Raw genomic sequence first — 27,649 nt, forward strand, 5'->3', positions numbered from 1 at the left:
AAGACGTACACGCTTGTGTGCGTCTAAACATAGAAATATAATTTTCAGAGTTTGAGCGTATGCACATTTCTCTGGTAGATGTCGCTCATTGTATTGTATTGGCGGTAATTGTCATAATCGAATAACCATTCGGCTTTGCGTAACTGCGACACGTTTATTTTCGTAATATTTCATTGAATATAAAATATTGACAAGTTTTCTCATGGAAATGATTATCTGCAGGAATAAAGTCTGTTTCTTTGTCGCCTTTACGAGTGTTAGTTCACGCTATGCGTTATGAAATATGTATCAAAATGTGAATTGTTCACGTTTGTTTTTGTCACACGTTTAAATGTGTTATGTGGTCGTACGCATAGATACCCAAATAAAGATGTATTTTTAATTTAGTTTGTTGTTTTATGTTTTATTACGTAGATGAATAGGGTCTATAGAAAGTGATCTTCCACAGTGTCCCTCGAAAATTTTAAAATAGTAATAATACATGACACCCTGCTGTCGAAAACGAAAACGGAATTATGAAATGTGCATATCCCCGAAGTCATTCCGAACTGAAGATTACATTCGAAAGTATTTTTATGACTCAGACTTTATTTGAGTTCGGTTCTGCTAAGAGGAAGCAAAGTCAGATATATCCTTGAAGAATAACCGAATATAAACATAGTAAAATTATTTCATAAATACCCTAAAATAAAACTGTATTTTTCAATTTAATCTCTCTTTTACATATATACTTTAAAATGATGACTGTGATTTTATTGAGTATGGCATGTCAAAGTTAGGTCTATTTAACGATCTGTCGAAAAGAATGGCAATGTACAGCGATTTTATTAATACGATATAAACACAGATTTATATAAATACGATATAAACACTGATTTATATTAATAAGTTAATAAACTGTACAAAGGCCGATGTATTCAATGTAGAAATACCGAAAATTAAAATCAGTAAAGCATTTCCTAAACAAAAACTTTCAATGGTGAATCTTCTGGATTTAGACGCATGCAAGGGTCTCGATTTACATACTTAGAATTATCAAAATCTCTGTTATATTTTGATTACATTTTTGTCTACAATCACCTACTTTTCAGCATATATACACGCGGACGTTTCAATAACGTAAATGAAAGAAACAAATACATAAGTTTCCTTCATAATAAATGAAGAATAACGTCATATTCATTTGTTATAATCAACGAAACAAAATGACTCATATTTTATTATTATTTTTGATTATTATTTTATTAGAATAAATAAGTCGATCGCGCTTTTATTACTTCACACATATTTCTTTTTGATAGAATGTAAATATCATGACTTTTTTCCTTATTTGTGAAGCGGCCTTCCGCCCTCACTTTCTGAAAATAATTAGACGCTAACTTTTTGAGCTCACCTGAGCACTTTGTGAGCTTTTGGGATAACCTTTTCTTCATCGTGCGTCGTCCGTAGTCTGTCGTCAACAGGCTATGTTGTTAACACTCTAAAGGTCATATTTTTGTCGGATTTTCATGAAACTTTGTCCAAAGATTTTTCCTAATGAAATCTTGGTCGTGATCGAAACTGGGTCACGTGAGGTCAAAAACAAAGGCGCTATGTCAAATAAAAAAAACTTTGTAATACTGAAGATGTTACATGTTTTGTCTAATCGTCATAAAACTAGGTCAAACCATTTGTCTGTTTGATGTCTAAGGTGTGTTTGAAAATGGTTCCGGATCGTTTGAAAACATGGCCGCCAGGGGGCGGGACAGTTTTCCTTATATGGCTATAGTAAAACCTTGTTTACACTATAGACGTCATATTTATGGTCCAATCCTCATGGAACTTTGTCCGAACATTTGGCCTTATGATAGATCGTCTGAGTTCGAAACTGGTTCCGGTCTGTTGAAAAACATGGCCGCCAGAGGGCGTGTCAATTTTCATTATACGGCTAAAGTACAATTTGTAAAGTCTAAAACATGAACTTCCATTCAAATATCCTACTCTCTATAAAACTCAATTATATCTGTGCTTTCATGGTTGCAGTGCAATAGTATTGATTGAAGCCTTCTTAAATAGGCATGTGATGATTGTGTAAAAGACTTACAGCTCGCTATAAATTTGCGCCAATTTACTGAGCTCTCACATCAAATACCTTTGTCTTGATGTCAGATTGGCAGTATTAAGATAGACTGCTTATACAGTTTGAAGTCAGTCAGTAGTTTGGGTGTGGTTATCAAAGATTTGGGATTTTAACATGTTTTATTGTTGTTTTATTTAGAAATATCATGGCAATGTGAGTCCGATTATTGTTCCGTTTGTTTAAAATAATAACTTAGTTCAAAATGTTGAATAATAAAACAACAGCAATTAATAACATTTTTAGAAGCACAAAATGGCTTAGTTGTTTTGGCAATTGTTTTTGAGAAAATAATGTATTTGTGCTAAAGATTGTTTTTGCAATTAAATAACAAAAAGATTTACAGTTTGTTTTGATATGATAAATTTTCAAATTTCTAGTGTGTGTTAACTTTAAAGTTTGCGCATCGGTGGACACATTTGTAACAATGAGAAAGATCAAATGTCAGATGTTTGGTACCTTAAAATAAGATCAATGTTGAATTTCTAGTACATATGTGCATACCCATTTACATTCTTATAATGGGCTCGACTCTGATGATATATGATAACTATTCAATAAATTGAATTTAATTGTGCAAAAACATTATGATGAAAACTCAATCTGTTAAAACAATACATTTGTTTTTTTGTATCTAAAGCTGTTCTTGCAAAAACAAGTTGTAACATGTCATCCCGTATAACATCCAAAGATGCTGAGATTGTGGAAAATTTATTTCCATTTTCCTTTGCTCAATACTGTCCTCGTATCACTTTTATCCAAAATAAACCTTTGTAGCAATGTGAAATAAATTTCTTAAAAAAAAACATATACAAACACACAAAAACTACTTATTATAACGCATATATGTATATATCCGCCAAAACAACAAACCCTTTCTTTTCACAAAACAAGGGGAACAACCCTTGATTAAGGTTTCCTCTACTCAGGTGATCGACACCAAGGCCACCATTGCCATCTTGTTAAAATTGTGAACATTTGCGCGCAAACTTCTCAAAATTGTGAAAAACGGCCATTGTTTTTGAAGGAAAATAAGCCATAACTAATGGCTATTTTAAGTATCATAATACAATGAATCGATGATGTGTCAGTCTGTATCAACACTGTTTATGAAACCTTATGTTTAGCAATATTCTCTAAAACACAAATGATCAACAAATAATACAAAATCATGCGTTTTTCGTTCGCTTACTTTTTATGATGTTATTTAATAATTCAACAAACACTTGAGTAGTTTATTACAAAGAAAAAGACTCCATTTGTAAATAAAAAAACTTTTTTTCTGAAACTATGTCAATCACATTCAGATATATGTAGTTTTTTAGAGCTTATATGACGAATAAAATAACGTTGCGCACCTTAAATTGACTTAAAGAGCATCCTAATTTGTTTTCAGCATTATGTCGAAAGTGTTTCCGTGGAGATCTGCAACATAATGATTCGACTCGGATACGGCGAGGAAATAAGACGGTGGAGGGTTGCGAAGTACTGCGAGCTGGATAGGCATATGAATGCACAACCACACACTTTTACTATAAAGACAGCTGGAAGCAAGGCAGAGGGCCTTACCTGCTTTTACGAAAGTGACAGGGACTTATTATTAGCGCTGAACGGTGTCATATGTGTAGAAACTGGTATCAATCTTAACACTATACCAGACGTTATAAGTGTGTTTTGGATGGACGATACAGGTGTTTATCCAGGACACTGTATACTGTTACTAAAAAGGCCAACGCTTCTTCTTAATTTAATTATAAATGCTCTGTGTGAAAGTGGTTATGGAGAATTGATATTAAGTAGTGTTTTATTTATAGAGGAATGCTTGAGACTGAGAAAACAAAATAGTCCTAAATCGCCGCTCCAAGAACGCGCGGGGCCGGCATTAACGGGAACCTTGGAAGGACTATTGGTGGACATAGTATATTCAATACGCTGTCAGTGCCCCAGCATCCTACACAGATGGGCTGTCAGACCCCGTCATTGGCCACAATCGGTTGTAGTTCAGAAAGTCGTATCGTTAGGAGCCTATGTAACCCCGACGGGATTTAAGGAAAGTGCAAACAAGCACATCGAATGGAGGATTTGTTTTAACTCTGGTGAGACAGAACTTATGAACAACCTTAATGAAACACAAGCGAAAGTGTACGTTCTGCTTAAATGGATCCTTAAAGAAATAATTAAACCAACTAATAAAGAAATAACATCGTACGTGTTGAAAAACATCATATTATGGCAAGCTGAAAACACCCCACAGACAGAGTTTCATTCACGTAGCTTACTGCACTGGCTTCATGACGGACTGAGAGGGCTTAGGACTGCTATTGAGAAAAAACTACTTAAATACTACATGATTCCAGAGAGAAATTTAATGGAAGCCTGTGGTTTGGAGGATGCGCTGAAGCGTAAATGGATAAAAGATATCACGGAAATGATTGAGATGGGTCCCAGTGTAATACTGAGATTGGAGAAGATAAGAAGGGCAATTGTCGCGTCCCCAGAGCCGATGCTGTGGTTCAGCAAAACAAGGACGGAGCTGGAGATGCTGAGTCTGGAGGACATGAACAGATTTATGAAATGTAGATATGAAAACGGTGAGCAGGATGTCCCGGATTTCATGTTGTATGCGATACAGAAACGCGAGAAAGAGATATTAAGAGAGATGATGATACGTATGCTCATGCAGGGCTGTTCTAGAAACGAAATTTTCGAATTAAGCAAAAGAATATTAATGTAGTAATGACATACTAATACATACATTCGTACATACATACTCATGGCTATACTTATAGTCATATACTCGCTTCAAAACATGCATACAGCCATAAATTGGCCTATTGACGGGTTATACGGTATTACAATTTGAAAATTATATTTTGTATGCAGTATTGATGTAAAGGATTCTCAACCTATTGTTTTCATATTTATGAACGCTCATATAGATCTAATCATATATTTTATTCATATTAAACGTTGTCAGATATTCAATAAAAGCGTTCGAGAGAAAATAAGTAGTATATTTACTTTTCTGGCCCTGGTGTGTGGTTCAGCAAAACAAGAACGGAGATGGAGTTGTTGGTCTGTAGGGGATGAACTGAAGTGCGAAATGTAAAATTGGAAAACGTGAGCAGAATATCCCGGATTTCATGTTGTATGCGATATTTAAACGCGAGGAAGAGATAACGTTTTAGGTGGAAAAAAGTATGCTCATGAAGGGCTGTTCTAGAAATGAAATGCAAGCTTTGTTCAATAGAATGTTAATGAAGTAATGAAATACAAATACTTACATTTCACATGAATCATGGCTATGTTTATAGTCACATATTTGCTTCAAAACATGCATGTAGCCATAAATGGGCTTATACGGTATTACATTTTGAACATTATAATATTTGTTGAGCAGAATTAATTTAATTGATGCTCAACTTTTTATTTCATATTTATAAACGTTAATAAAACCATATATTTTGTTCATGTAAAACGTTGTCACAGATTAAATTAAAGCGTTCGAGAGGAAATAAGTAGTACATGAATTTGTCTGCCCCTGGTGTGTTTACGTTCTTTAAATACTTGTATCGGGCTCGTCCCGTAAATAGGGACAACAGTTTATGTATTGGTAATTTTCCGATCCACACATAGGGCTTTTTAATGTGAGTTCCGCTCTGGAAAAATGGGGCTAAATGCATGCGGGTAAAGTGTCGTTAAAGAATAGCCTGTGCAGTTCACACAGGCTAATCGGGGACAATACTTTCGCCTTAACTTTATTTTTCAGCATAAAGAGACTTCCTTTGAATGAAAAATAACATAAAGCGATAAGAGTCGTCCCAGATAAGCCTGTGCGGACTGCACAGGGGCTCATCTGGGTCGACAATTCACTTACATGCATTAAGCCCCGTTTTTCCAGAGCAAGGCTTGTAAACAAACGAATCTTATCCATAAAGACATATGAGTCGCGTTCATAAACAAACGAATTTTGTCCATAGACATATGCATTCACATGTCTTGTTGTACATGCAAAAAAAATTGCGAAACAAGATCATTAAATTTATTTATGCAATATTATCTCAACTTCTGTAGTACTGAAGTATCGGAGCCTCAAGTGAAACTACTTTTGTTTTAAGACGACACGTGTAACTATCATTTAATCAGAATACGATGATTACATGAAATAAAAACATTATCTTTTAGTTTATGCTTGTGGGCGAAATAATTGTGAATAGTGCTTCAGTTAAGTCGAAATTGTGCTTTAGATTATGATGGGCATAAACATCATCTGGGTTAAGCCCGAAAAACTGTGAAAAGTTAGGTGTAGCCATATGCGTGTGGATATTACTTTAGACAAAGCCCCATGGTATTTAATATACGGATGCGGGAAAGAAACATCCCAGCATGACTGACTTCTGCAGTGATTGAAGCTGTGGTGGTATCTTAATCAATCAAAATAAACAGTATGTTAATATATGAACACAGCAAGTCCAGTTTTTTTTATGTATTTTGTTTGTTTTGTTGTTATTCTGTTTGTGTACCGTGTATACTTTTATAAATTTTTGATGGAAACTAATATTTAAAAAAATCACGGTACATTTTTAGGACGTCCTATGTTCCTGGAGTGCTAGTATTCTTTTGTGTTTAGTGTTTAAGACAGACAGGTTTCTTACGTTTTAATGTACTTTTAATAACAGTCATATTAATGAACATTAATAGTTTAGTTTTGAACAGAAACATCTATAACTAAGTGTAAGACTATTCATTCTATGATTTGGTTAGTCGCATCACCTAAACGTCCTTGTTTGCTATGTCTAGCAGTTTTTATTTGTGAACAAATCAGTATGCCTTAGCTACTTTTTATCATTTTAACCTATGGCTGACTGTGTGGATTACTCCAGTCAAATTTAGCAGACAATAAATGCAAGCAGACGACAGCCTGTAATTATGTAAACAATAGGTTTAAGAGTTTGTGGGACATATTGGTCAGTCTAGTGTTTAAAACAGCTTGTGCGATGACATTGGTAAGTTTATCAATGAAATCTGTACATATTGGCTGCTTTCAGGGAAAACGGGGCTTAATGCTGCATTAAATGTCTGTCATGTGAGCAAAATTGTTTCTCAATAATTTAAAGAAAATAGATAAAGTATCAGATACACATATCACAACATGTAAATGAGTATAGGCTTGTTATTTTTTAGCAAGTCAACCACAATTCTGAAGATGGTTGCCAGTGCAGCGACCAATTGTGAAAAAAAGACATATTGTTGTTATTTTGTCTAAGTTATCTCTATAACATAAATTTGAGGATAAACAGTCACACACATATCGACTTGTGCTTTAAGACACACTCTTTAAAATGTGAATGGGTTGTGTACATTTCAAACTTGCAATATAAAAAGCTATAACATAAGTTTAAAAACTGAGTTGCTTCTAAGATTATCCAATGGCGAACAAATTCAGTGGCTTCAGCGCTTTGATTTCAGTTATTATGATTAAATTAATTTTTGTAGCAATAACTACAACCAGCTTTGAACACAAGATCACTGTCAATTGTATAATGTATTATTATTATGAATTTAATTATGTGTATCATGTATTGTTTCGATTGTAACAAATGATAAAAGCAGATGAATAAAATTTACATTCCAATCATGTTCGTATTGTACTTCACCTAACGACTATAATAACTCAATGAATCTAGTTAGTTCTCATAGGTTAACTGCACAAACAATATAACAAACAGTGAAACTCCAGAAACTATTTCAGGAGAGAAATTCGTGTTCTGATCTGCTACCTTTGTAACAGAATATAAACACTAAATGTATAAACATTAAATGATGAAAGTTGAGAACGCCGCATTAGAACAGTACATCCAAAGGATTGGTGGTTATAACCGGGTTTAGGGCTGACTGAGCCTCATAATTAACCCAGAAATAATTACAAACGAAACGCGCAGTTGAAACGACTTTAATCAAATTTACCTTTCAGACAGAAAATGAAAACTTGAATGCCAAAACGCAACGTATCAATTAAATTCTTCACACATACGTTAAGTGCTCTTGTGTCGTGAGTACGGAAAATCCATTAAAACGATATCGCAAAAGAGTTATAAGCATATAAATACAATATGGTCGATCTACCAAACATATAGTATCTGGTTAGATATGTATCTACAGAATATTCCGATTACCTTGGTGAAACAAGTTGGTCATTATGTTTCATTTACATAACACAAATAGCTCCACTGCATGCAGTCTCTTCTTCTTCTTCTTCTTCTTCTTCTTCTTCTTCTTCTTCTTCTTCTTCTTCTTCTTCTTCTTCTTCTTCTTCTTCTTCTTCTTCTTCTTCTTCTTCTTCTTCTTCTTCTTCTTCTTCTTCTTCTTCACAGTTTTTGCAGGACTCGTCTGGAGCATCGACGCAATTTTACTATTCAATGAATCTTGGGCCTGGGTAGAACCTTGGTATCTTTGGGGAGATCTAAAGAAAGGCACACAGCGGAGATCGAACCCGTGACCTCCCAGAAGACTGAAATATGACAACAATGGAGGTGCGTACGGGCTACATTCTGCTGTGTATCAAGCAATTTAACCTCTTCCTCTGATTAAGTATTAAACTTATCTTCGCATCGGAATATTTGTATAATTTGACTTAGGCACTGCCTTCTATCTGTATGTTTGTAGACAATATCGGTCCAACATTCCGAATGGATATCTTGCTGGTATAGTTAACGCAAAATAAAACCATATCGGACCTGTATAGGACCCATATACAGCATGCTCATTTTGAATAAAGCTCCTAATTATGTCCTGGCCTGGAAATACAAATTGACCGAATACGTTCTTGTCTTTTGCTTCTGAGATTTTGTATTAAGTTCGGAATCGCAAGGTATAAGGAGCATAAGTGCGTCCGACATAGAGTCGTACGCTAGCACACCTTCGGCGTTAAAGTCGAACAAACTTCGTTTTCGTTACGACATTTTAGAAGAGACGGGGAACACAAAAGTCTTGTTTCTAGACAGCAGCTTAGCATGCTTTTGTCTAAAATAGAACAAGTGTCGACACAAAGTCGTTTACAGGAACGTTCTCACTCGTATTCTAGTGGAAATGTCACCGGTTTCGAGGCACGTGATCGAGTCGTCCGAAATTTCGGAAAATGGAGACAGTGCAGTTTCTTAGTTTTCTACAATATCAAAAGAAATTTGTCAGGAAAATAGAAGAGTTTGTATGAAACTTTAAGTGAAGACGCTATAATCATCAAGGCTTATATAAACTTAAAGCACCTGTATCTTAACTTAAGCTTTAAGTTTATATAAGCCTTGATGATTATCAGACACAAGTAATTGGCAATGGCTACTTATGTCAGACACGAAATTATTCGACAAAGTTCTCTGAGGAGAACTTTGTTTCATTTCCTATAGATGAGGACACGACAAATACTTAAAGGTTAGATATCTTGTTAACCATTTTGAAAGCAAGACTTCATTTACGAAGAATAAGTCCAGACAACTATTTTCACAGCCGTGCAGACTGGCTGTAAAGAAAGAATATCGCGTACAGCAACCAGCAAGGCTTTGAATAATTATTTAGGGGTATACTAGTATGCGCCAAGGCCTGGTAAATTCTGGTGAAAGCATTAGTGAACATGAATTTAATATGTTAAGCTGTGGGAGTAAATTCAATAGCATTTTTGCTATGTCTTCTTAGTGCCTTGACCAAATTAGCCGGACTTGCGCAGCCAATCACACCACAAGACCATGTCAGGCACCTCATTGTATGGTCGACATGATTCCAACGATCGTGCTAACCTTCCGTTGTTCTGAGAAGGTTATATTGCTAGTCTATAGTCTATACCGAAGTGACGCAAAGAAAAAAGAAGCATTTAAAATGTGTTTAACTGAAGAAAACAGAGCGCAAGCGTAAAACTTCGCAAGAGCGTACACCAGACATTACTAAACGTGATCGTTCTGATTTGCATCATTCTCTTGCAAACCATTCCAGTACTTGGGGCAGTTTTCGAATTCCGAAGTGGCCTCGCACAACTGAACGTTATGGTTCAGAGCCAGGAAGCTCCTGGGCATTTGGTTACAAGGCCAGATCAGAGCAGACAAGAAGGACTTTTTCTCCCTGAGGACGTCTCAGACTGCTGACAAATGACAAGATAAATGTCAAAGCAAAATGTCATCAAATACCCGTCGGTGCTGGGATTTCTTCGATTATGAATAAATGTGACCTAATCAAAACTGATCGGTGGGTTTCCGGCCTTATTCAGACAGGTAACACATTGGGGTTCGATCAGAAACCACCGCTTTAAGGAGTAAAAGAAACGTTTTAAATTATTCGAGTCGTAATATTCAGTGTTTTTAGCAAAAAATTGCAATATAAAGTGTAGCAATGTAGCATCGGTTACAATTGTACCGGCAAGGCTTTTAACGTAAAAATATGAATGCAATCTCATTGAAATTTCTTTTGCGATTTATTGCTGACCAAACACAACCTTAACCACTACCATTGCCCAGATTGTAATCAGAGAGAATAGTTCGGCATAAATTGTGCATATAAAACATCACATTGACAAAATGCACTTGAAAACAAAATGTTAATCAAATGTGTAGGCAATCCGTTTTCTGTCTGCGAATTCAAATTCAGTTGTATTATTTCTCTGTGCTATTACCTCTCTCTGTTGGTAAAGAATTAATTCTTCAAAGTCGTTGTATTGAATAATATACTACAGGTACTTAGGCCAACCTGATCCTTTGGGATATTGATAGAGAATTCTTCTTTAAACACACAGCTAGAAATATAGAATTCAACATGTTGCTGTTCTTCTTGTCCTAATGCATACATTTCTGAAAACTATGTTGTTGTTTTATCAAGACTCTGGAGAACTGGGGTCTTTTTGTGTTGTGCCACATCCTTAATTATTGTGTTGGCAGATGAGCCTTTTATACGTTGTTCATTACCGTAAAGTTTCCTTCGTTTAATTTTCTTATGAAGCAACGTCTTTTCTTTTCATTTTCTTTAATAAATGAATATAATAATGTAGCAAAGACATTTAAATGCAAGGTTTTTGGTAGAACAAATCAACATATTTACGTAGTTTCATGCATATAATCAATGTCTTCAATATTTGTCAATAAACGTGTCTTTTTGTTGACAAAGGTCTTTTTCAGCTTTCAGCGTCGATTTTTACGCTGGCATATCAGATACCAGATGACAAGCTGATTGTTGTTTATTTGTTGTTGTTGAGTATGATGATGATGATGAGTATGATGATGATGGTTATGATGATGATGATAATGATGAGTATGATGATGAAGATGATGATGATGGCGACGACGATGAGGATGATTATGATGATGATGATTGCCAAAAATGTGTTTTTGTTACTCTAAATACAATAACATTTTCTAAACCTTCGAATGGATAGTTGTTCATTACCGATTCCAAAAAAGAAAGGTATCTTTTAGCAATAATTTATTGCGATAATAGGTAGGAAATATCTGCATCAAATCGGATATAAGGGAAAACAATAGTGATTAAAAAGTAATTTCAATCAAAATGCAATAAGCTACAAAAGTCATAAAATCTCGTCAGTTGAACAATCCGTCGTCTTCATCGTCGGGTAGTGAGAGCAGGTCCCAGTGACTATCGCATGCTCATGGTCGCTGATATATCCTGAAAGACTGGCGTCTATCGGAACGGTCTAACATTCTGAAATAGAACATCATAATAAAACCGATGAATATTTAAAAATTTGACTGGTTTATTATCCATGTGTTGTTGGCAAAACACTGAACAGTTTTTAATGGTGTGCTGAAAATTGATACGATATAGAATGTTATCGGATTCAACATCAATACTTAAAGGCTTAAGATGTCAATTAAACGGACGACGCACTCAAAGCGGTTTAATTAATTTAAATTGTGTGGTCAGACGCATCAATTCGCTTAATGTAAATAATAAGTTATTTGTCGCTTTGTCGCTTTCTTTTTCGATATTTAACGATGTGTTATTGGACGCCAACTTTTACGTTATGTTAATTATGTGTTATTATACGCTCACTTCAACGTTTTGTTTAGCACATGTTATTGCACACTAAGTTTAACACCATTTAAATAATGTTGTGTTGGGGGCTTACTTTAACCGCCTTCTCCATGTCAAGCTCTGCCGAAACCGCCACCGGAAATGCTGACGCCGTCACCAAATGCTCCATCCACACCAGCGAGGCCATGGGCAGATGGATCACCTGCAAAAGGACCTGGACCGGAACCGCCGCTAAAGAATCCGACACCTGAGCAGATCCGCCTCCTGATGGGCCTCTGGAAACTGGGCCGCCATTTTGGCCGGAAAGAGCAAAGCCGCCTTTAGATCCGCTGAAGAAACCGCAACCGGAACCAGATCTAGGGATGAAGGTTCCTCCGGATGGGCCAAGAGGGTCCGCTTGGACCTCCGAATGGAGCTCCAGTAATTATAACTTTCACGCCGGCTGAACCGCTTACGCGTCCAGTTGTACCACCACTAGTTCTCCATTAGCCATCAGTTCCCCAACTACCGGAAGCACCGCCACCAGTTCCCAATCCACATGTCCAGCCTAAAGTTAGACCACATTGGCCACCCCATGAGCCATCGCCGCTCTGACCACCCCATCCACCTTGACTGACCCTGGACCATGTGCGACCAGTTCCGGATCTTCCTCCCAAGCCGGAACCGGTACCTGAAATAAATCCACATCCAACCGCTACAAAGCCTCCTGCAGCGGAAAACATGCCACCACCACCAATGTTAAATCCACCGCCATGACCGCCTGTAAATATAAATTTGAATTACTGAGTACGTGCAAATATCTACAGAATAATGCTGATGTCCAGAAATTTTTGTTACATATTACTTTATGTTCGTAAAAGTTGTAAGAAATAGCTTTGTGTGAAATATTTGCTTGCTTCTTCAATACACCTCCATAAGCGGTACATCTTAAATAATTTTCAGAAATGACGGGTTTGTATGGCAGTAATGTCTGCATGAGGGTTAATGTTGTTGTATTTTCTTTCTCATTATTTAAAGTCCGTGAAATATAGCAACTATATGATCAGAATGGCATGTCGGTTGAAATACTGGAAAACACGTAATACAATGAGCTATTTCACGCATGTTTTTACAAAACTTCATGATATTGCTTCACAAAGGACACGTTATTATTTATGCCTCGTTCAGGGAAAACAGGGCTTAATGCATGTGCGCTTTTATATTTTTTATATTTTTTATTTACAGGAAGTGCCTTCAGAGCAAAAATCCAGTTTAGGCGGAAAGTATCGTGTCTGCTGATAGGCCTGTGCAGACTGCACAGGCTAATCTGGAGCTACACTTAACGCATTAAGCCCTGTTATCCCAGAACGTGTCTCATTTAGTGGGCGTCTCGTAAATACTCGAGACTCTTGATGGGAAGAGATAGACGGAATACTTCACCTTCATCTAGCAAAACAACATTTTCTCGATATCAAGTACAGACTTTGAGCAGTACTTGCCTTAACATATATTGAAATCGCTATAATGATAAGCATGTTTAATAAATTAGTAATATCTTTGTAGTAAATAACAACAACACTTACTAAACGGATAAAATGTAAAATGGATGTATATTATGAATATTATTAAACAAGAGCACCGCCTTGCGGGTGCAGACCGCTCATGTATTTTCTTTTTTAAGGTGAAGGGACTCTCATTTTCAATCACAAAGAAGGGAGGGGTGGAGTGAAGAGGGGTGCATAGTGTGGGGATGTGGACATTTATTACATTATCTTCAAAAAATGCGAAAAAAAGGAAAAAAATCGAGGGGGGGGGGGGGGGGTGGGAGGGGGGGGGGGGGAATCCTTGGGTGCGATGGTTGGACGGTATTTCAAACATAAAATAATCAAAATAAATATTTGTGTTTTTTAACCGTTTCAAAAAAAAAAAATTGGGGGGGGGGGGGGTGAGGTGGGGTGGTAAAGTGTGAGGGTGTGGTGGTAGTTTGTGAAATGATCTTAAAAAAAAAAAAAAAAAAAAAAATTGGGGGGGGGGATTCGGGTGTGGAAGGGGGAGGTGTGGATTCTTGGGTGCGATGGTTGGACGGTATTTCAAACATAAAATAATAAAAATAAATAGTTTTGTTTTTTAAGCGTTTAAAAAAAAAAATTTGGGGAGGGGGTGGGGTGAGGGGGGGGGTATTGTGTGAGGGCGTGGTGGTCATTTGTGAGATGATCTTAAAAAAAAAAAAAAAAAAAAATAGGGGGGGGATTCGGGGGGGGGGGGGGGGGGGGAAGGGGGGAGCACGGGCGATGGTTTGGGTGGAGTCTATTGTGGTATGTCAGGTAAGAGTAGTTTTGTCAAAGTATCAATCAAATCTAATCATAAATAAAGAAGTTATGGCAATTTTAGCAAAATTTAATAATTTGACCTTGAGAGTCAAGGTCATTCAAAGGTCAAGGTAATTTCAACTTGCCAGGTACAGTAACCTCATGAAAGCATGGAAGTATTTGAAGTTTGAAAGCAATAGCCTTGATACTTAAGAAGTAAAGTGGATCGAAACACAAAATTTAACCATATATTCAAAGTAACTAAGTTAAAAAAAGGGCCATAATTCCATAAAAATGACATCCAGAGTTATGCAACTTGTCCTTTTACTGTACCCTTATGATAGCTTGCGAGTGTTCCAAGTATGAAAGCAATATCTATGATACTTTAGGGGTAAAGTGGACCAAAACACAAAACTTAACCAAACTTTCAATTTTCTAAGTATAAAGGGCCCATAATTCTGTCCAAATGCCAGTCAGAGTTACATAACTTTGCCTCCACGGTCCCCTTACGATAGTTAATAAGTGTTGCAAGTATGAAAGCAATAGCTATGATACTGTAGGAATAAAGTGGACCTAAACACAAAACTTAACCAAATTTTCAATTTTCTAAGTATAAAAAGGGCACATAATTCTGTCAAAATGCCAGTCAGAGTTACATTACTTTGCCTGCACAGTCCCCTTATGATAGTTAGTAAGTGTTGCAAGTATGAAAGCAATAGCTTTGATACTTAAGGAATAAAATGGACCTAAACACAAAACTTAACCATAATTTTCAATTTTATAAGAATAAAAAGGGCACATAATTCTGTCAAAATGCACGCCAGAGTTATCTAACTTTGCCTGCCCAGTCCCCTCATGATAGTTAGTAAGTGTACCAAGTTTGAATGCAATAGCATTGATACTTTATGAAAAAAGTGGACCTAAACGCAAAACTTAACCAAAATTTTCAAATTTCTAAGTATAAAAAGGGCACATAATTCAGTCCAAATGCACGCCAGAGTTATCTAACTTTGCCTGCCCAGTCCCCTCATGATAGTAAGTAAGTGTACGAAGTTTGAATGCAATAGCATTGATACTTTCTGAGAAAAGTGGACCTAAACGAAAAACTTAACCGGACGCCGACGCCAAGGTGATGACAATAGCTCATAATTTTTTTTCAAAAAATAGATAAGCTAAAATCGATACTGAATTTAGCAAAAAAAAGAAGAAAATAATAATATTGTGTTTAGGCGGAAATAGAGATTGTAAGATATGAGCCGTCCTCTGTGAAAACAAGGCTTAATGCATGTTCGTAAAGCATCATCCCAGATAAGCCTGTTCAGTTCGCACAGGCTGATCAGGGACGACAATTTCCGCTTTTATGGATTTTTTTTAAAGGAAGTCTCTTCTAAATGAACACCCACATCCAGTCTAGGCGGAAAGTGTTGTCCCTGATTAACCTGAGCACACTGCACAGGCTAATCTGGGACGACACTTTACGCACGTGCATTAAGCCCCGTTTTCCCATAGCGAGGCTCATATTCAATCTATAACTCTTTACCTACCTTTACCAACCTTTGTGGCGGTGCCGACGAAGTGTCCTAAGCAAGAAAACGTTCATCTTCGATTGTCTGCAGAAACACAGAACATAACGAATAACATTTTATTCATGGAGTATGTTTTGAGAGTTATAAATTTTGAGACATTTAAGTCGGACCCTTTTGTGTAATACAAGTGGTAGTGAGTGGGCTTTTGCTTCTGGAGGTTCTGAGTTTGCACAGACTAAATAAGGACTACACTTTCCGCGTAAACTGTTTTTTCGCTAAAAAAGAGATTTCCTTATTTGGAAAGATACCATAAAAGGGGAAAGTGTTGTCCCCGATTAGCCGATGCAAACACAAAACCTCCACAAGCCAACTCGCTACACAATGCATGCTTACAAACATTGTTTGGTAATTAAAATCCTATGTCTGTATGAGATGTTTTTTGCTAAATTATAGAAAAAAAACACTATAATTTTTACGGTTTCTTTCATTATTATTAATGAATGAGCATATAATTTTGACATTTGTTTAGTCAGGCATGTTATTTTGCGTGTCTGATTACAATGCATACATTCTTTTTGAGAACGATGACATTTTTTTATTGTCATTTTGCAAAACTGTAAAAAAAGTCTCTTTAAGCCCAGCAACATGCTGAAATGGTGAACAATTTGCACATATGGTATACTAATCAGAGAATAGCTCAAGAAATACTTATTAAGAGTTTTAATTAAAGCTTGATATTATAACAGCTGGCATACTGATTAAATCTTAAAATACACAATAAACAGTTACATCACATTACCATTTTATTCCATAGTTTGTCAATGGCATCATCTCATTCCCTACAAAATTCAATTACATTTTCAATATTTTGTGATGGAAGAAATGTCAACAGAGCATCTACAAGCATTTTCTCAACTCTAAAAATATACTGCCAAGTTCCAAAGCTGAACAAATAAGTGTGTTTTTCGAAGTTTATTAGGACATTGGGAGTCAGAGATTGTATTATATAGGACCTGTAGTGTGTGCCAGCACTTCTTCTAACATACAAATCATATAAAAGTTGCGACCAATTTTAATAAAAGATGCAAATTTCCAGCTTTTGATGTTCAATTTTGGTGTGGTCTTAGGCAGTGTACAAACTGAAGAACCAAGAGGATACCTCACCTATCTGATATGGCCTCTAAACTGACAAACCACAAGGATGAAGTGACTGCATACAGCCCCTCCCACCCTTATCTTCTGTTAGTTGGCCGTCCAGTTGACGCAGTGGCTTCTTACCAAGGCGACCAGGGTTCAATCTCGATTCCCGGAGGACTTTGAGTTTTTTTGGTGGTCAATATGCCAAACAGGTAGTGTTTCGTCCGGGTACTTTGGCTTCCCTCCTCAACACACGGCAACACCAAAATTGAAAAATCTTTCTTAACAACTATTAAGCTGAAGATTGCAGCCATAATTCAAAATTATTCCCAACTTTTGTGAGTCTAGTAAGTTCATTAGGTGGAGTGCTGGGACACACTCTGGGTCCACACATGATGCAGCCTCTGGCACGGAAGGACCTAATGAACTTTAAAATACACATAGTAAGGGTAAATAAATTTACACTATGTGTAGTATAAAATGAAAAACACAAAAAAAGGAATTTCCATAATAAAAAAAAAAGAAAATATTATAAATATTGCTGAAATTGTCATAATTGTCTTACTATCCTGTAAAAAGACTGAAAACCCTTTGTTTCAGGATAACCTTGTTCTCTCACTAATGAGCAGCAACTATATGGGCACCTACAAGTATTCACGATCATTCAGTAGAGGTTCACCCTTCAGATTCATCATAATTGGTATTGATGGGCCAAACACATCTGCATCTAGTAGACCTACCTGCTTGGACTGTAACATAAAAAAGAAAGCATCTGCACCTAGAAGACCTACTTGCTTGAACTGCATTATAAAATAAATACAAGCTTCCACAAATGTCAATATCCACTGTGGGAATAGTCTTTAGATCTCTCCTTAAGACATCAGGAACTGAATCTCCCAGGAAACAGACGCAAATCATTTCAATAAGCCTTAGGCTTTGGATGCAATCGAGCTAACATAAATAAGTCTAACAGGCCCCTACGCAGACTATGGGCCTGGTCCCTCCCCCTCTCCCCCCAGCTGGCTGTCAAGTTATGATTTTTTGCAATAATGGGCCTACTGCTATGTTTCTCTCATGAAAGGACCCACAGTACACTTTCACTTATTACAAAAGAGGAGTTAAGTAGTTCCGTCAAAAACTTACGGAAAACGGTTATTTTAGAAAAATGTCCAATCTAATGTCTCAGTTGTAGACAATTTTGATGGATTATCTGAAATGATGATGGGGAAAGTAAAACTGTGTAACAGCTTATAAAATTGTATAATGGTTATATGTCAGTCATTGTTTATGATACATTTCTCAAGAAAGGTTTTTGATTTTCAAAGTTTGCTTTTTTTCCCCATCAAACATCATACATTTCTGAACTTTAATGCTTTAAACATTGGTGTGATTTTCACTTCTTTCGCTTTAAACTTAAGAAAGGTGTTGATTTACTTGACATATTCTATAAATTTATATTACAAAATAAGTTGTTTAAGCAATAAAATTTACCATGAATAGTGCCAAATTAAAAAAAAAGTATGGCCCCTCCCGCACCCTCCCCGGTTGGGCCCCCCAGTCGAAAATTTATGCGTATGGCCCTGTTTAAACTAATAATAATTTTAAATCTTATGACATTTTCGCTGTTGAAGTCACATGTTAAACAGTTAAAGCATTTTTACAAAACAGCACGAGTTTTGTATGTGCTATTAAAATAAGTATTACATATCCTCATTGAACAAGAGCTGTCCAAAAAGAGCCTGCTTGAGTATTCTTCCACCATCAAATTGTGGAAAATTCTTAAACATGTTGACTGCCACAGAGTGTCTTGACTTTTGTGTGACGAATGTGTGTGTTCTGCTTTCACCCCATATTAATCTTATTATCTCTTAATATGTGTACTTATATAATTATTTTGTGTTGTGGCAACAAAGCAATCAGGTTTTATTTGATATGCCGTCAGCAAGTCTGTCCACAACTTGCAAGTGTTCGACTGAAATACTAAATTGTTCATTTGCTGCCATTGCAAGAGCCAATTTTACTGTAACATAAAAACCATTTCAATCAGTGTTTGCATGATCTCACATTAGAAAATGTAAGTGAAGTTGAACTGAACCAATAAAATCAACAGATAATACTTCAGTCAAAATTAAGTATTACAATGTTGGTAAAAAAATAAAATTCAAAGTACTTTTAGAACATTACCAATGGCATTGCTTACTACCCATGCCAAGCAGACAAGTGGAATTTTAAACTGCAATTTATGTAAAACAAATTCACGGAAACTGCAGGGCTTTTTAACAGTAAGGTAAGACCACTGTAAGGCTAGGAGAAAAGTGTTAAAGGCCCCACAGTCACCACAGTACAATAGGATAGCAACCATAACATGTTACCAGCAGTGGTAGACTTCCCGACTCCGCCCTCTCCTGATGCCACAACTATCACGGTTTTAACCCCATCTATGGACTGCTTACGAGGTGTTCTGTTAGGTCCCCGCCTTTTATACCCTGTATCATGTGAGTAAAATGACTTATTATATCATTACTGGCTTAATGGTCTATTGGTCTAGTATTATCTAAATTATTACTGCCATAATCTTTGCCCCACGATTTGCCCATTATTAACTCATAAAAGTCTCAAAGTCATTACAGTGTTTATTTAACATTTATCAGTATCCTTAGAAATTCTTCAGAAGTTTTGTCAAGGTCTAACAGAATCACCTAAAGCAGCGTAAAACTACCAAAGGCCTGTCAGCACATTGTTAAGTTAGAATATCTTCCAGTGACCGAATATCAGTGTATTAAGAAAACGAGTAACAGAATTTCTAAACTAACTCAAACAATGCAACAACAAAATTTACCTTCAAAGAATTTTTTTATCTATTATTATTTTCCATTACATCCATGTCAATTTTTCTTATTTACCGCATGTTTAACCAGGCAAAGCCGATAATTCCATTCACACTGCGATAGCATTCACTGCTTGCATGATTGACCTTTTCCGATGAAAAAAAGCGAGAGCAGTCCATTGCTATTTGCAATAAACTTATTGTGTTTACACAAGTGGGGGTAGTCTGCTTCATTTTGCAATTTACCAGGAAATTTCTCGAAAAGGACCAATACAATGTTAAAATGTTTGGAATAAGGATACATCTGGTTTATTTTGTTGAAGTAAGATTTTAAAATGCAGTAAAACATGCTTTTCCTCTGTTTTGGTAAATTTGAATTTATTTTCAATCATAGTAATGTCAAAAACAAATTGGAGCACATGCATGGGAAGTCATCCATAGAGTCTTGTTTCTTAATGTAAACAAAATCACCAGCAATAGCGTGAATAGGTCTCCACTGATAATAGGTAACCCTACAGGTCATAATGTTGGACACATGTTTGTTATATATGAAAATTTTCAATTTCTTGTCAAAAATAGTGTCAAACGATTTCTGTACTTTTTCAGATTTGTTTGACAGGTTAACGGAGTGTGGAAGTCCACAACACCAACATATCTAATAGTCAGTAATACAACATCCGAAACAAACCTTAATCCGAAATATAAGCATTGCAAGTAAACAATAAAGTTACGCGTACCAAAGGATTGTCATGACTAGACATCCGATGCGTATGAAAGAAGAGCCGTTGGTGACACAAGATTCGCTTAGAAGTATTCATGATTTAAGTTCTAATTTATAAAATGTTGGACTGTATATTTTCAATGTTATTGAGATTTACTTAATGAGTATTTTCCCGTGTGAGCACCGGTTACCTCTCAGAAGAAGAGTTCATTTTAAAGCAAATCTGTTTATTAAAGGAAGTTTGCAGGTACATAGACCTTTTGTAATTATATCCAAGATTTGTGTACTAATCTATGTTATTTTCTTATCATACAATAATTTTATGCACTTTATATGTGATCAAAATCTAAATATCGATGTTTTCTCAAAAAAGGTTACAAAATACTATTGTTCTAATTTTTAAGGCTAATTCTTACACACAGGCAGCAGTATCATAAATTTGCCCCACCCACGGACCCTTCCCCCGGACCCCCTCCCCTCCCCCGGACCCCCTCCCCCCCCCCCCCCAAGCTTACGCCAGGGGTTCCATATTGTTAAATGTACACCTATTGTGTATGGTTTGACTTTTCAACAGAGGGGGGGGGTCGGGAGGGGCAAATTTGATTCTGCTGCCTGTGGATTTCGGAAACAGGGGAAACAGGGAACCTGGGTTGCTTAGGCGAAAAGTGCCAACCACTGCACTAAAGTCGTTGCATATTGGATATGGGGTTTGCTTAGTGACCGAGAGGTCAAGGATTGGATCTTCACTGTGGGGACATTCTTTAGATCTCCCCCAAAGACACCAAGTACTGGTTCTAGGCCAAGGAAACAAACGTCAGAGCATTCCAAATAAGCCTGAGGCTTTCAATGCAACTGAGCTTAAATAAATTGGTTTAAACTGAACTGAACAAAATGGACAGCCATTAAGACAACAAGAAGAAATATTGTGGCTTATTAAGTTCAAATGAGCGCTGTGTATTTTAAGTTAAGTATCATTTTGTGTGCTTCTTTAAAAGTTATAATTTGTCTTATCACCCCAAAATACTTAGCCCCATTTTATGAATGTATAGCCTGCAAAGAAGCATATTAGTAAGGGAAGAAAATCCTATATATATATATATATATATATATATATATATATACCCATAGAAAAGCCCCTTTGAGCTATACTAGGAGTTTAATTGTTGAAGTGCATGTTCAGTTTACCAATCAATTGTAAACCTCATATTTTTTAATAAACCAAAATGATACACCACAAAACCTTTTTTATTTTTGAACATTTAACAAAATGATTACAGCAATTAAAGTCTAATTAAAGTCTAAATTAGATGCTCATTGTTCTTTTTTGCACTTTTCCGGGCGGACAACTAGATTATAAAATAACTTGCTGGAACCCAACTTTTACTTGCCAGGGGCAAAATGACAACCGTAAATGTTGAGCCCTGCACTGTACATGTATAGACAAATTGTAATAAGAACATTATGTGTTAATTTCAAATAAGAATAATGAATCAGTTTACAGAAATAAGTGCGCAAATTAAAATAATGGCCCATTTTTAATATTATTTGCAAATATGGTAAGGGTCATAAAACTACTTTCATGTACAAGTAGCATTAAATTACTAGTTTTAGGGAGTTGGCTCTTGTCAGGGGCGTAGCTAGCATTTTTTTTAGCTGTAGGCCCACATATGATACATAAAAACGGCGGTTCCGGGAGTTCTACCCCTGAAATTTTTTAAATCCTATAACGCCAGTGGTGAGATTTAAAGCATATCTAGACAGATAATAAGATAATAAAATATAAGACTTTTGCCAGTTTTTCTTTGATATTTTACTGTTTTACACCTAACCCCTCAGGGTCAACATTTTAATGCGTTTTTCAAAGTTGAAGCATTTTTATTTTACATGTTTAAAAAAAATGTGTAGGCCTGGGCCCGCTGTGCCTTATAGCAGCTACGCCACTGCTGGTTGAAAATATCAAACTCAATTTTATATAGGCAATATTGTCTTGCAATAATATTTATCACTACAACCAGTATCATCTTATATCAAATTTAACACAAAATTTTATTTAAATGTCTCACTATAGCCCTAAAATGGAATCAGCTGTAACAGAAAGAGATGAGAATGGATGTGAGAAGACCTCTGAGCTTGCAATACAAATCTACGATTCCAGCAACAATCAGCACAGTGAAATGGTAAACTCTGACAAGGAAACGATATCTACGGCTACAACAAAGAACGATAAACGGCCGCCAGTGAGAAATATTGCTATTCTAGTCATTTAGCTTACCTGATCACAAAGTCTTCAAGGTGAGCTATTGTGATTACCCTATCCGTATGTTTGGAGCCGTGCCATTTCCAGTGTGGGGTTTGTGGTGTGCATCGTCATCGTCAACTTTTCACTTTTACCTCTCTAGAGGCCACATTTTAGCTTTTACCACTCTAGAGGCCACATTTTAGCTTTTACCACTCTAGAGGCCACATTTTCCATCCAAGCTTGATATTACACTCAGTCAGAATGTATATTTAGAATATATCTAGGCCTAGTTTGAATTTTGGTTATGATTGTTCAAAAACAAGGTGACCAGGTCAAATCTAAGAAAAACGTTACCACTCTAGAGGCAGCATTTATGACTCCATCTGCAAAAAAATGGTAAGAATGTTTATATGTTGACATAATCTAGAATAGTTCAAATCTGGGTCACATGAGTAAAAAAACCTAGGTCACTAACTCAAATCTTTCAAAAACCTCTTACCACAAAAGAAGCTACATTTATGACTCAACCTTGAGGAAACTTGGTCAGATTGTTTAGTCTGTAGACAAACAACGTTTTGTTTTCTCACATTGGGTTACATTTATCATATTGAAGGAAGTTACCACAATCAGATTCTCTGGTCACAAAATAGTGTATTTTCACTATTGAACCTTGAAATGACTGCCTCTTGGCCATTGCATACATATGAAAAATGGCTTTCAGAATGATATATACCGGTGGTTGGCCGCTATAGCCAGGTGACCTTTATACTAAGGGGTAATACAGAAGGACTTTCTTTGGGGAAATCTAGACTGACCGCAGTAGGCAGGTGACCATTGTTATCAGGTTACTGCTAAGCCATATTGGACTGTATAAAGAAATATTTTTGTTTGAAGCACCCTGTATCTTTCTAGCCATAGGTCTTTCCCTATTATAGTAAATATGGACGGAATTGTATACTCTCTTCCTTTCAATTATTTTTCTATTTATTATCTTTTCATTGAACATATTCATTAAACTAAATTTCACAATTTCATACAATTTATTGTGTTTTAACATATGAGCTGTGCTCTGTAAAGGCCGGGCGTATGCATGTGGGTACAGTGTTGTCCCATATTCGCCCGTGCAGTCCTCACAGGCTAATCCGTGGACAAAGTTCTCTAACTAAACTGGATTTTTATTTCGAATCAACCTCCTTCGAACCAAACAATGCTATAAAAGCAGACAGTGTTTTCCCTGATTAGCCTGTGCGAACTGCACTCTGCGACAACACCATATGCACATGCATTAAGCCCCGTTTTCTCAGGAAGCCGCTCATATTCACAAAATGTTGAAGAGATCAGAAAGGTAGAGACGACGTCATGAAGAACTTTTGCTTTCAAAGCGTGAAAACAGGAATAAAAAGAAAATGGAAATGAAGGAAAGAAAAAGAGAGCAGGCAGAAACACAATCTGATGGTAAGTTTCTGTATACTGTAAAGTAATAATCATTTGTAGCAACTTTATATACATTTTTATTCAATTCATGGGTAAACCAATCCATGCATTAAACACAAACTATGCAGACTGCATAGGCTAATCTAGGATGACACTTTATGTACATGCACTAAACCCCCTAATCACAGAGCCCGGCCCATGTACATGATTAAAATCTGAACACCCAGATGATAGTTTACCAGAATTTGCAGTCTTATGCTATATTGAAAATTATGCCATGGTATGTTGGGCCTTCAGCAACTGATATCAGGACAATAGACCTTGGTCAGGTGGTTGTTGTGTACAGAAGGCCACAAGTTGGTTAATGACCAAGTATGTGATGCAAGAACTCTTACAAAGGCTAAGATTGTCTGACAAGTTAAGTGAACAATAATATAGCAAAATAACATGTTTAGATCTGTTCAAATGACAAAATCACATCATTGTTAGGCTGTGCAGTTCAAATTGAAGACAATACCAAAAGAAGATTAAAACTTCAGCTGATCAAAGTCAGAGCGTTGAAATTCCAGCTTTTAAAATATAATAATAAGAAACAATGCAATTTTTTTTATTCATCAGCGTTTGAACTGTCTAGAAAATTACACCTAATTTATGACATTAAATGTAATTAACTGGACAGTTCATACACAGATGAAATGCAGAAAAGGTACTAGTCCATTCTTAATTGCAATCCACATTGTAAGTTTATTGTTTACTATTACCATTACCTTGTTTACCCTTGCTAGAATTGCACAAGGAAGGCTAGTTTATTGAAATCAAATGCTGTGATTTTATTAGCATTTATTTTTTTACTGAATTGTTCACACTACTTTAACAACACTGTAAATTGTATTAGACATCGCTTGTGCGAGACAATAAAAAAGACACACACACAAAACACAAGCAATAGAAATCATGCATTGAAGATAATTCTTTTGTGTGGTAGCTCATCCTCAGCTCAGGTTGAAACCCTTTTCATGTGCGGACTGCGCAGGCTAATCTGGGACGACACTTCACCAACATTCATTAAGGCCACACACTTTGCCTCTGACCTTGAAATGAAATACATGTAAATCAAAACATATAGATGCAATTTAAAAGTGTGCAAAATTGTCAATAAATCTATAGCCTAGTTAGCAAGAAATTTATTATTTTTCAAACGGTACCGCTTTTAAAACCGAAAGTAGGATTTCTATACGTATACGTCCATTTCGTAAAACGCGATTATTTTAAAGTTTTAGAACGCAAAAAAGACGGATTTCTACCTTGTAACCACCAGATATATTCTAATTGGCATAGATAAAATATGTTTGTTATTTATTCTTAAATTTACTATGCCAAATAAGTTGTGTGGCTTTAATGAATGTTGGTAAAATGTCATCCCAGATAAGCCTGTGTGGTCCGCACATGTAAATGATTCCAATTTGAGCCAAATAAGTTGTGTGGCTTTAAACCCTGTTTTCCCAGAGCGTGGCTCACATGTTGTTGGTTCCAGGAGAAAGGCAAGCTGGCCATGCAAGTGGGTAGCCTGTACGGGTCCAACAGAAGGGCAGATAAACCTGCCCATATCTACCTGATTGGCTTGAAGAAAGGGGGACAACTCTATCAGGAAATGGTGATCAAGAATTCAGGATTAAAAAAGCTAATTGGTATGCACGCTCATGTGTTGAGGTCATTAAACCACAACATGTACCTTATGAGATTTTGGGATCACCTTTTGTCTGTTGTTTGCTGTCCATTGTCAACATTTACCTTGTGAACACAGTAGAGGCCATATCTATTGCCATGAAACATGGTCAGAACATTAATCCTTGTGATATTTTTGTGGATTTTGAAACTAAGTCACGTGGGGAAAAACTAGGTCATTAGATTTTTTAATGAAAAAAGCTTTTGCATACCCTGGTACTCTAGGAGTCATATTTGATGGCTACCATGGGGCAGGGCATTGTTCCAATATGTCTTGAATGAAAACTAAATACCACACTAGAAGTTTTGATGTTTGTTTTTGCCCAATCATTTTGAAATTTGCTCAGATCTTTTGTTCCAACGATATCTCAGCAAAGTTCATTAATGGTTCAATTCTGTTGAAAAACATGGTTGCCAGGGGGTGGGGAAGTATTCCTAATAAAGCCGGTATTCAACCTTGTCGATTTGGAGAAGACACACTTCTTGTTGTCCAATCTACATAACACTTACGTGGGACATATGTTCTAATAATGTTTTGGCAAAGTCATGTCTGACAAAAACATGGCCATCAGGTTGTGGGGCAGTTTTCCGTAAATGGCTATAGTGAAGCCCTGTTAAAATTCCGGACGTCACAAACACGACAACAGCTGCCCAGAACAGTTCAGTTCTTTCGGGTCTCAGATGAGCTACATTTGCGCCATTCTCTGTGAAAAGGGGGTTTAATATACGTGCATAAAGTGTCGTCCCAGATTAGCCTGTTCAGTCCGAACAGGCTAATCTGGGACGACACTTTCCGTTTTTATGGTATTTTTTGTTGACAGAAAGACTTCTTAGCAAAAATTTCAGTTAAGGCGGAAAGTGTCGTTCCTGATTAGCCTGTGTGGCCTGCACAGGCTAATCTGGAACGACACTGTATGCACATGCATTAAACACCCTTTTCACAGAGCACTGCTCATTTATTAGTTTTATGTATGATAAGATATCATGACATGATATGACATTATGTGATAGGGCTTTATATTATATGAATATACCAGAATATAACATGATATGTAATGTGCTATGATATGATACAATATGAAAGCAATTCAAAATAGTTTAATTTACCTTTATTTTGTTGGAATGGAAACAAATGACCTTCAAAATTGTTAATTAGCATTACTGTGCATTGGGCTTTTAACAGGAACTTAAATTTTGTTGGACAATTGTTGTTGTTGTGTTTTACTGTAGATTGATGTAGCTGAGAAGACACATGTTGAGTTGTTTCCCCTGGACAGAATTGTCTACCTTAGTCCAGACTCCTGCACCCCTCTTGATGATATACATCATTCAAAAGTCTATGTCATAGGAGGGCTGGTAGACGAAGGGATCAAACAGGTAAACACAGCAAGTGAGCATATGGTTTAAACAATGAAGGATCAAATAATTGGTTCAGTTAACAAAGCCAACAAGTTGTAATAAAGGGTGGGGGGTGGGGAATATAGTTGTGACTTTGTTCAGCCGTGGGTTTGTCCCAAACCTTTTTACTTTTTAACTTTACCATGCATGGAAGAATGGCAAAATGACTGCACATACACATGTAAAGCTAAAGAAACAATTTCTCAAAA

At 36.3% G+C, this 27,649-nt stretch overlaps 2 protein-coding genes and 3 long non-coding RNA genes across 8 annotated transcripts in view; 2 read left to right on the plus strand and 3 right to left on the minus strand.

Moving 5' to 3' along the window:
- LOC127839102 (uncharacterized) overlaps positions 1 to 4,775 on the minus strand; it is a 41,308-nt gene extending 36,533 nt beyond the window's left edge. Inside the window, exon 1 of the long non-coding RNA XR_008030152.1 lies at positions 4,236 to 4,775. This is a non-coding gene — a long non-coding RNA (uncharacterized LOC127839102). The remainder of the gene's footprint in view (positions 1 to 4,235) is intronic.
- The window catches only part of LOC127839085 (fibroin heavy chain-like), a 278,358-nt gene that overhangs the window by 81,996 nt on the left and 168,713 nt on the right, over positions 1 to 27,649 (minus strand). The window lies entirely within an intron of this gene.
- Positions 1 to 27,649, plus strand: part of LOC127839089 (tRNA methyltransferase 10 homolog B-like) — a 90,401-nt gene that overhangs the window by 61,215 nt on the left and 1,537 nt on the right. The window contains exon 5 of one of the 3 annotated variants that reach the window (XM_052367286.1): positions 27,273 to 27,419. The exons of the other annotated variants lie outside the window; for them this stretch is intronic. Within the exon in view, the coding sequence (XP_052223246.1) occupies positions 27,273 to 27,419 (147 nt within the window). The remainder of the gene's footprint in view (positions 1 to 27,272; positions 27,420 to 27,649) is intronic. 3 annotated transcript variants of the gene reach the window in all.
- LOC127839100 (uncharacterized) lies at positions 11,559 to 20,967 on the minus strand. Of its 2 annotated transcripts, none has more exons than XR_008030149.1 (7): positions 20,661 to 20,967; positions 19,469 to 19,582; positions 17,755 to 17,845; positions 16,759 to 16,798; positions 15,978 to 16,043; positions 12,240 to 12,905; positions 11,559 to 11,812 (listed from the first exon to the last, which is right to left on the minus strand). It is a non-coding gene; the product is annotated as an uncharacterized LOC127839100 (long non-coding RNA). The 2 variants fall into 2 exon arrangements; XR_008030150.1 differs by having other exon boundaries at positions 17,745 to 17,845.
- LOC127839101 (uncharacterized) lies at positions 20,813 to 25,987 on the plus strand. The gene is made up of 4 exons (XR_008030151.1): positions 20,813 to 20,891; positions 22,713 to 22,881; positions 24,218 to 24,338; positions 25,852 to 25,987. It is a non-coding gene; the product is annotated as an uncharacterized LOC127839101 (long non-coding RNA).

This window comes from Dreissena polymorpha, chromosome 7 (genome assembly GCF_020536995.1).
Source record: "Dreissena polymorpha isolate Duluth1 chromosome 7, UMN_Dpol_1.0, whole genome shotgun sequence".
In the NCBI taxonomy this organism is placed as follows: domain Eukaryota; kingdom Metazoa; phylum Mollusca; class Bivalvia; order Myida; family Dreissenidae; genus Dreissena; species Dreissena polymorpha.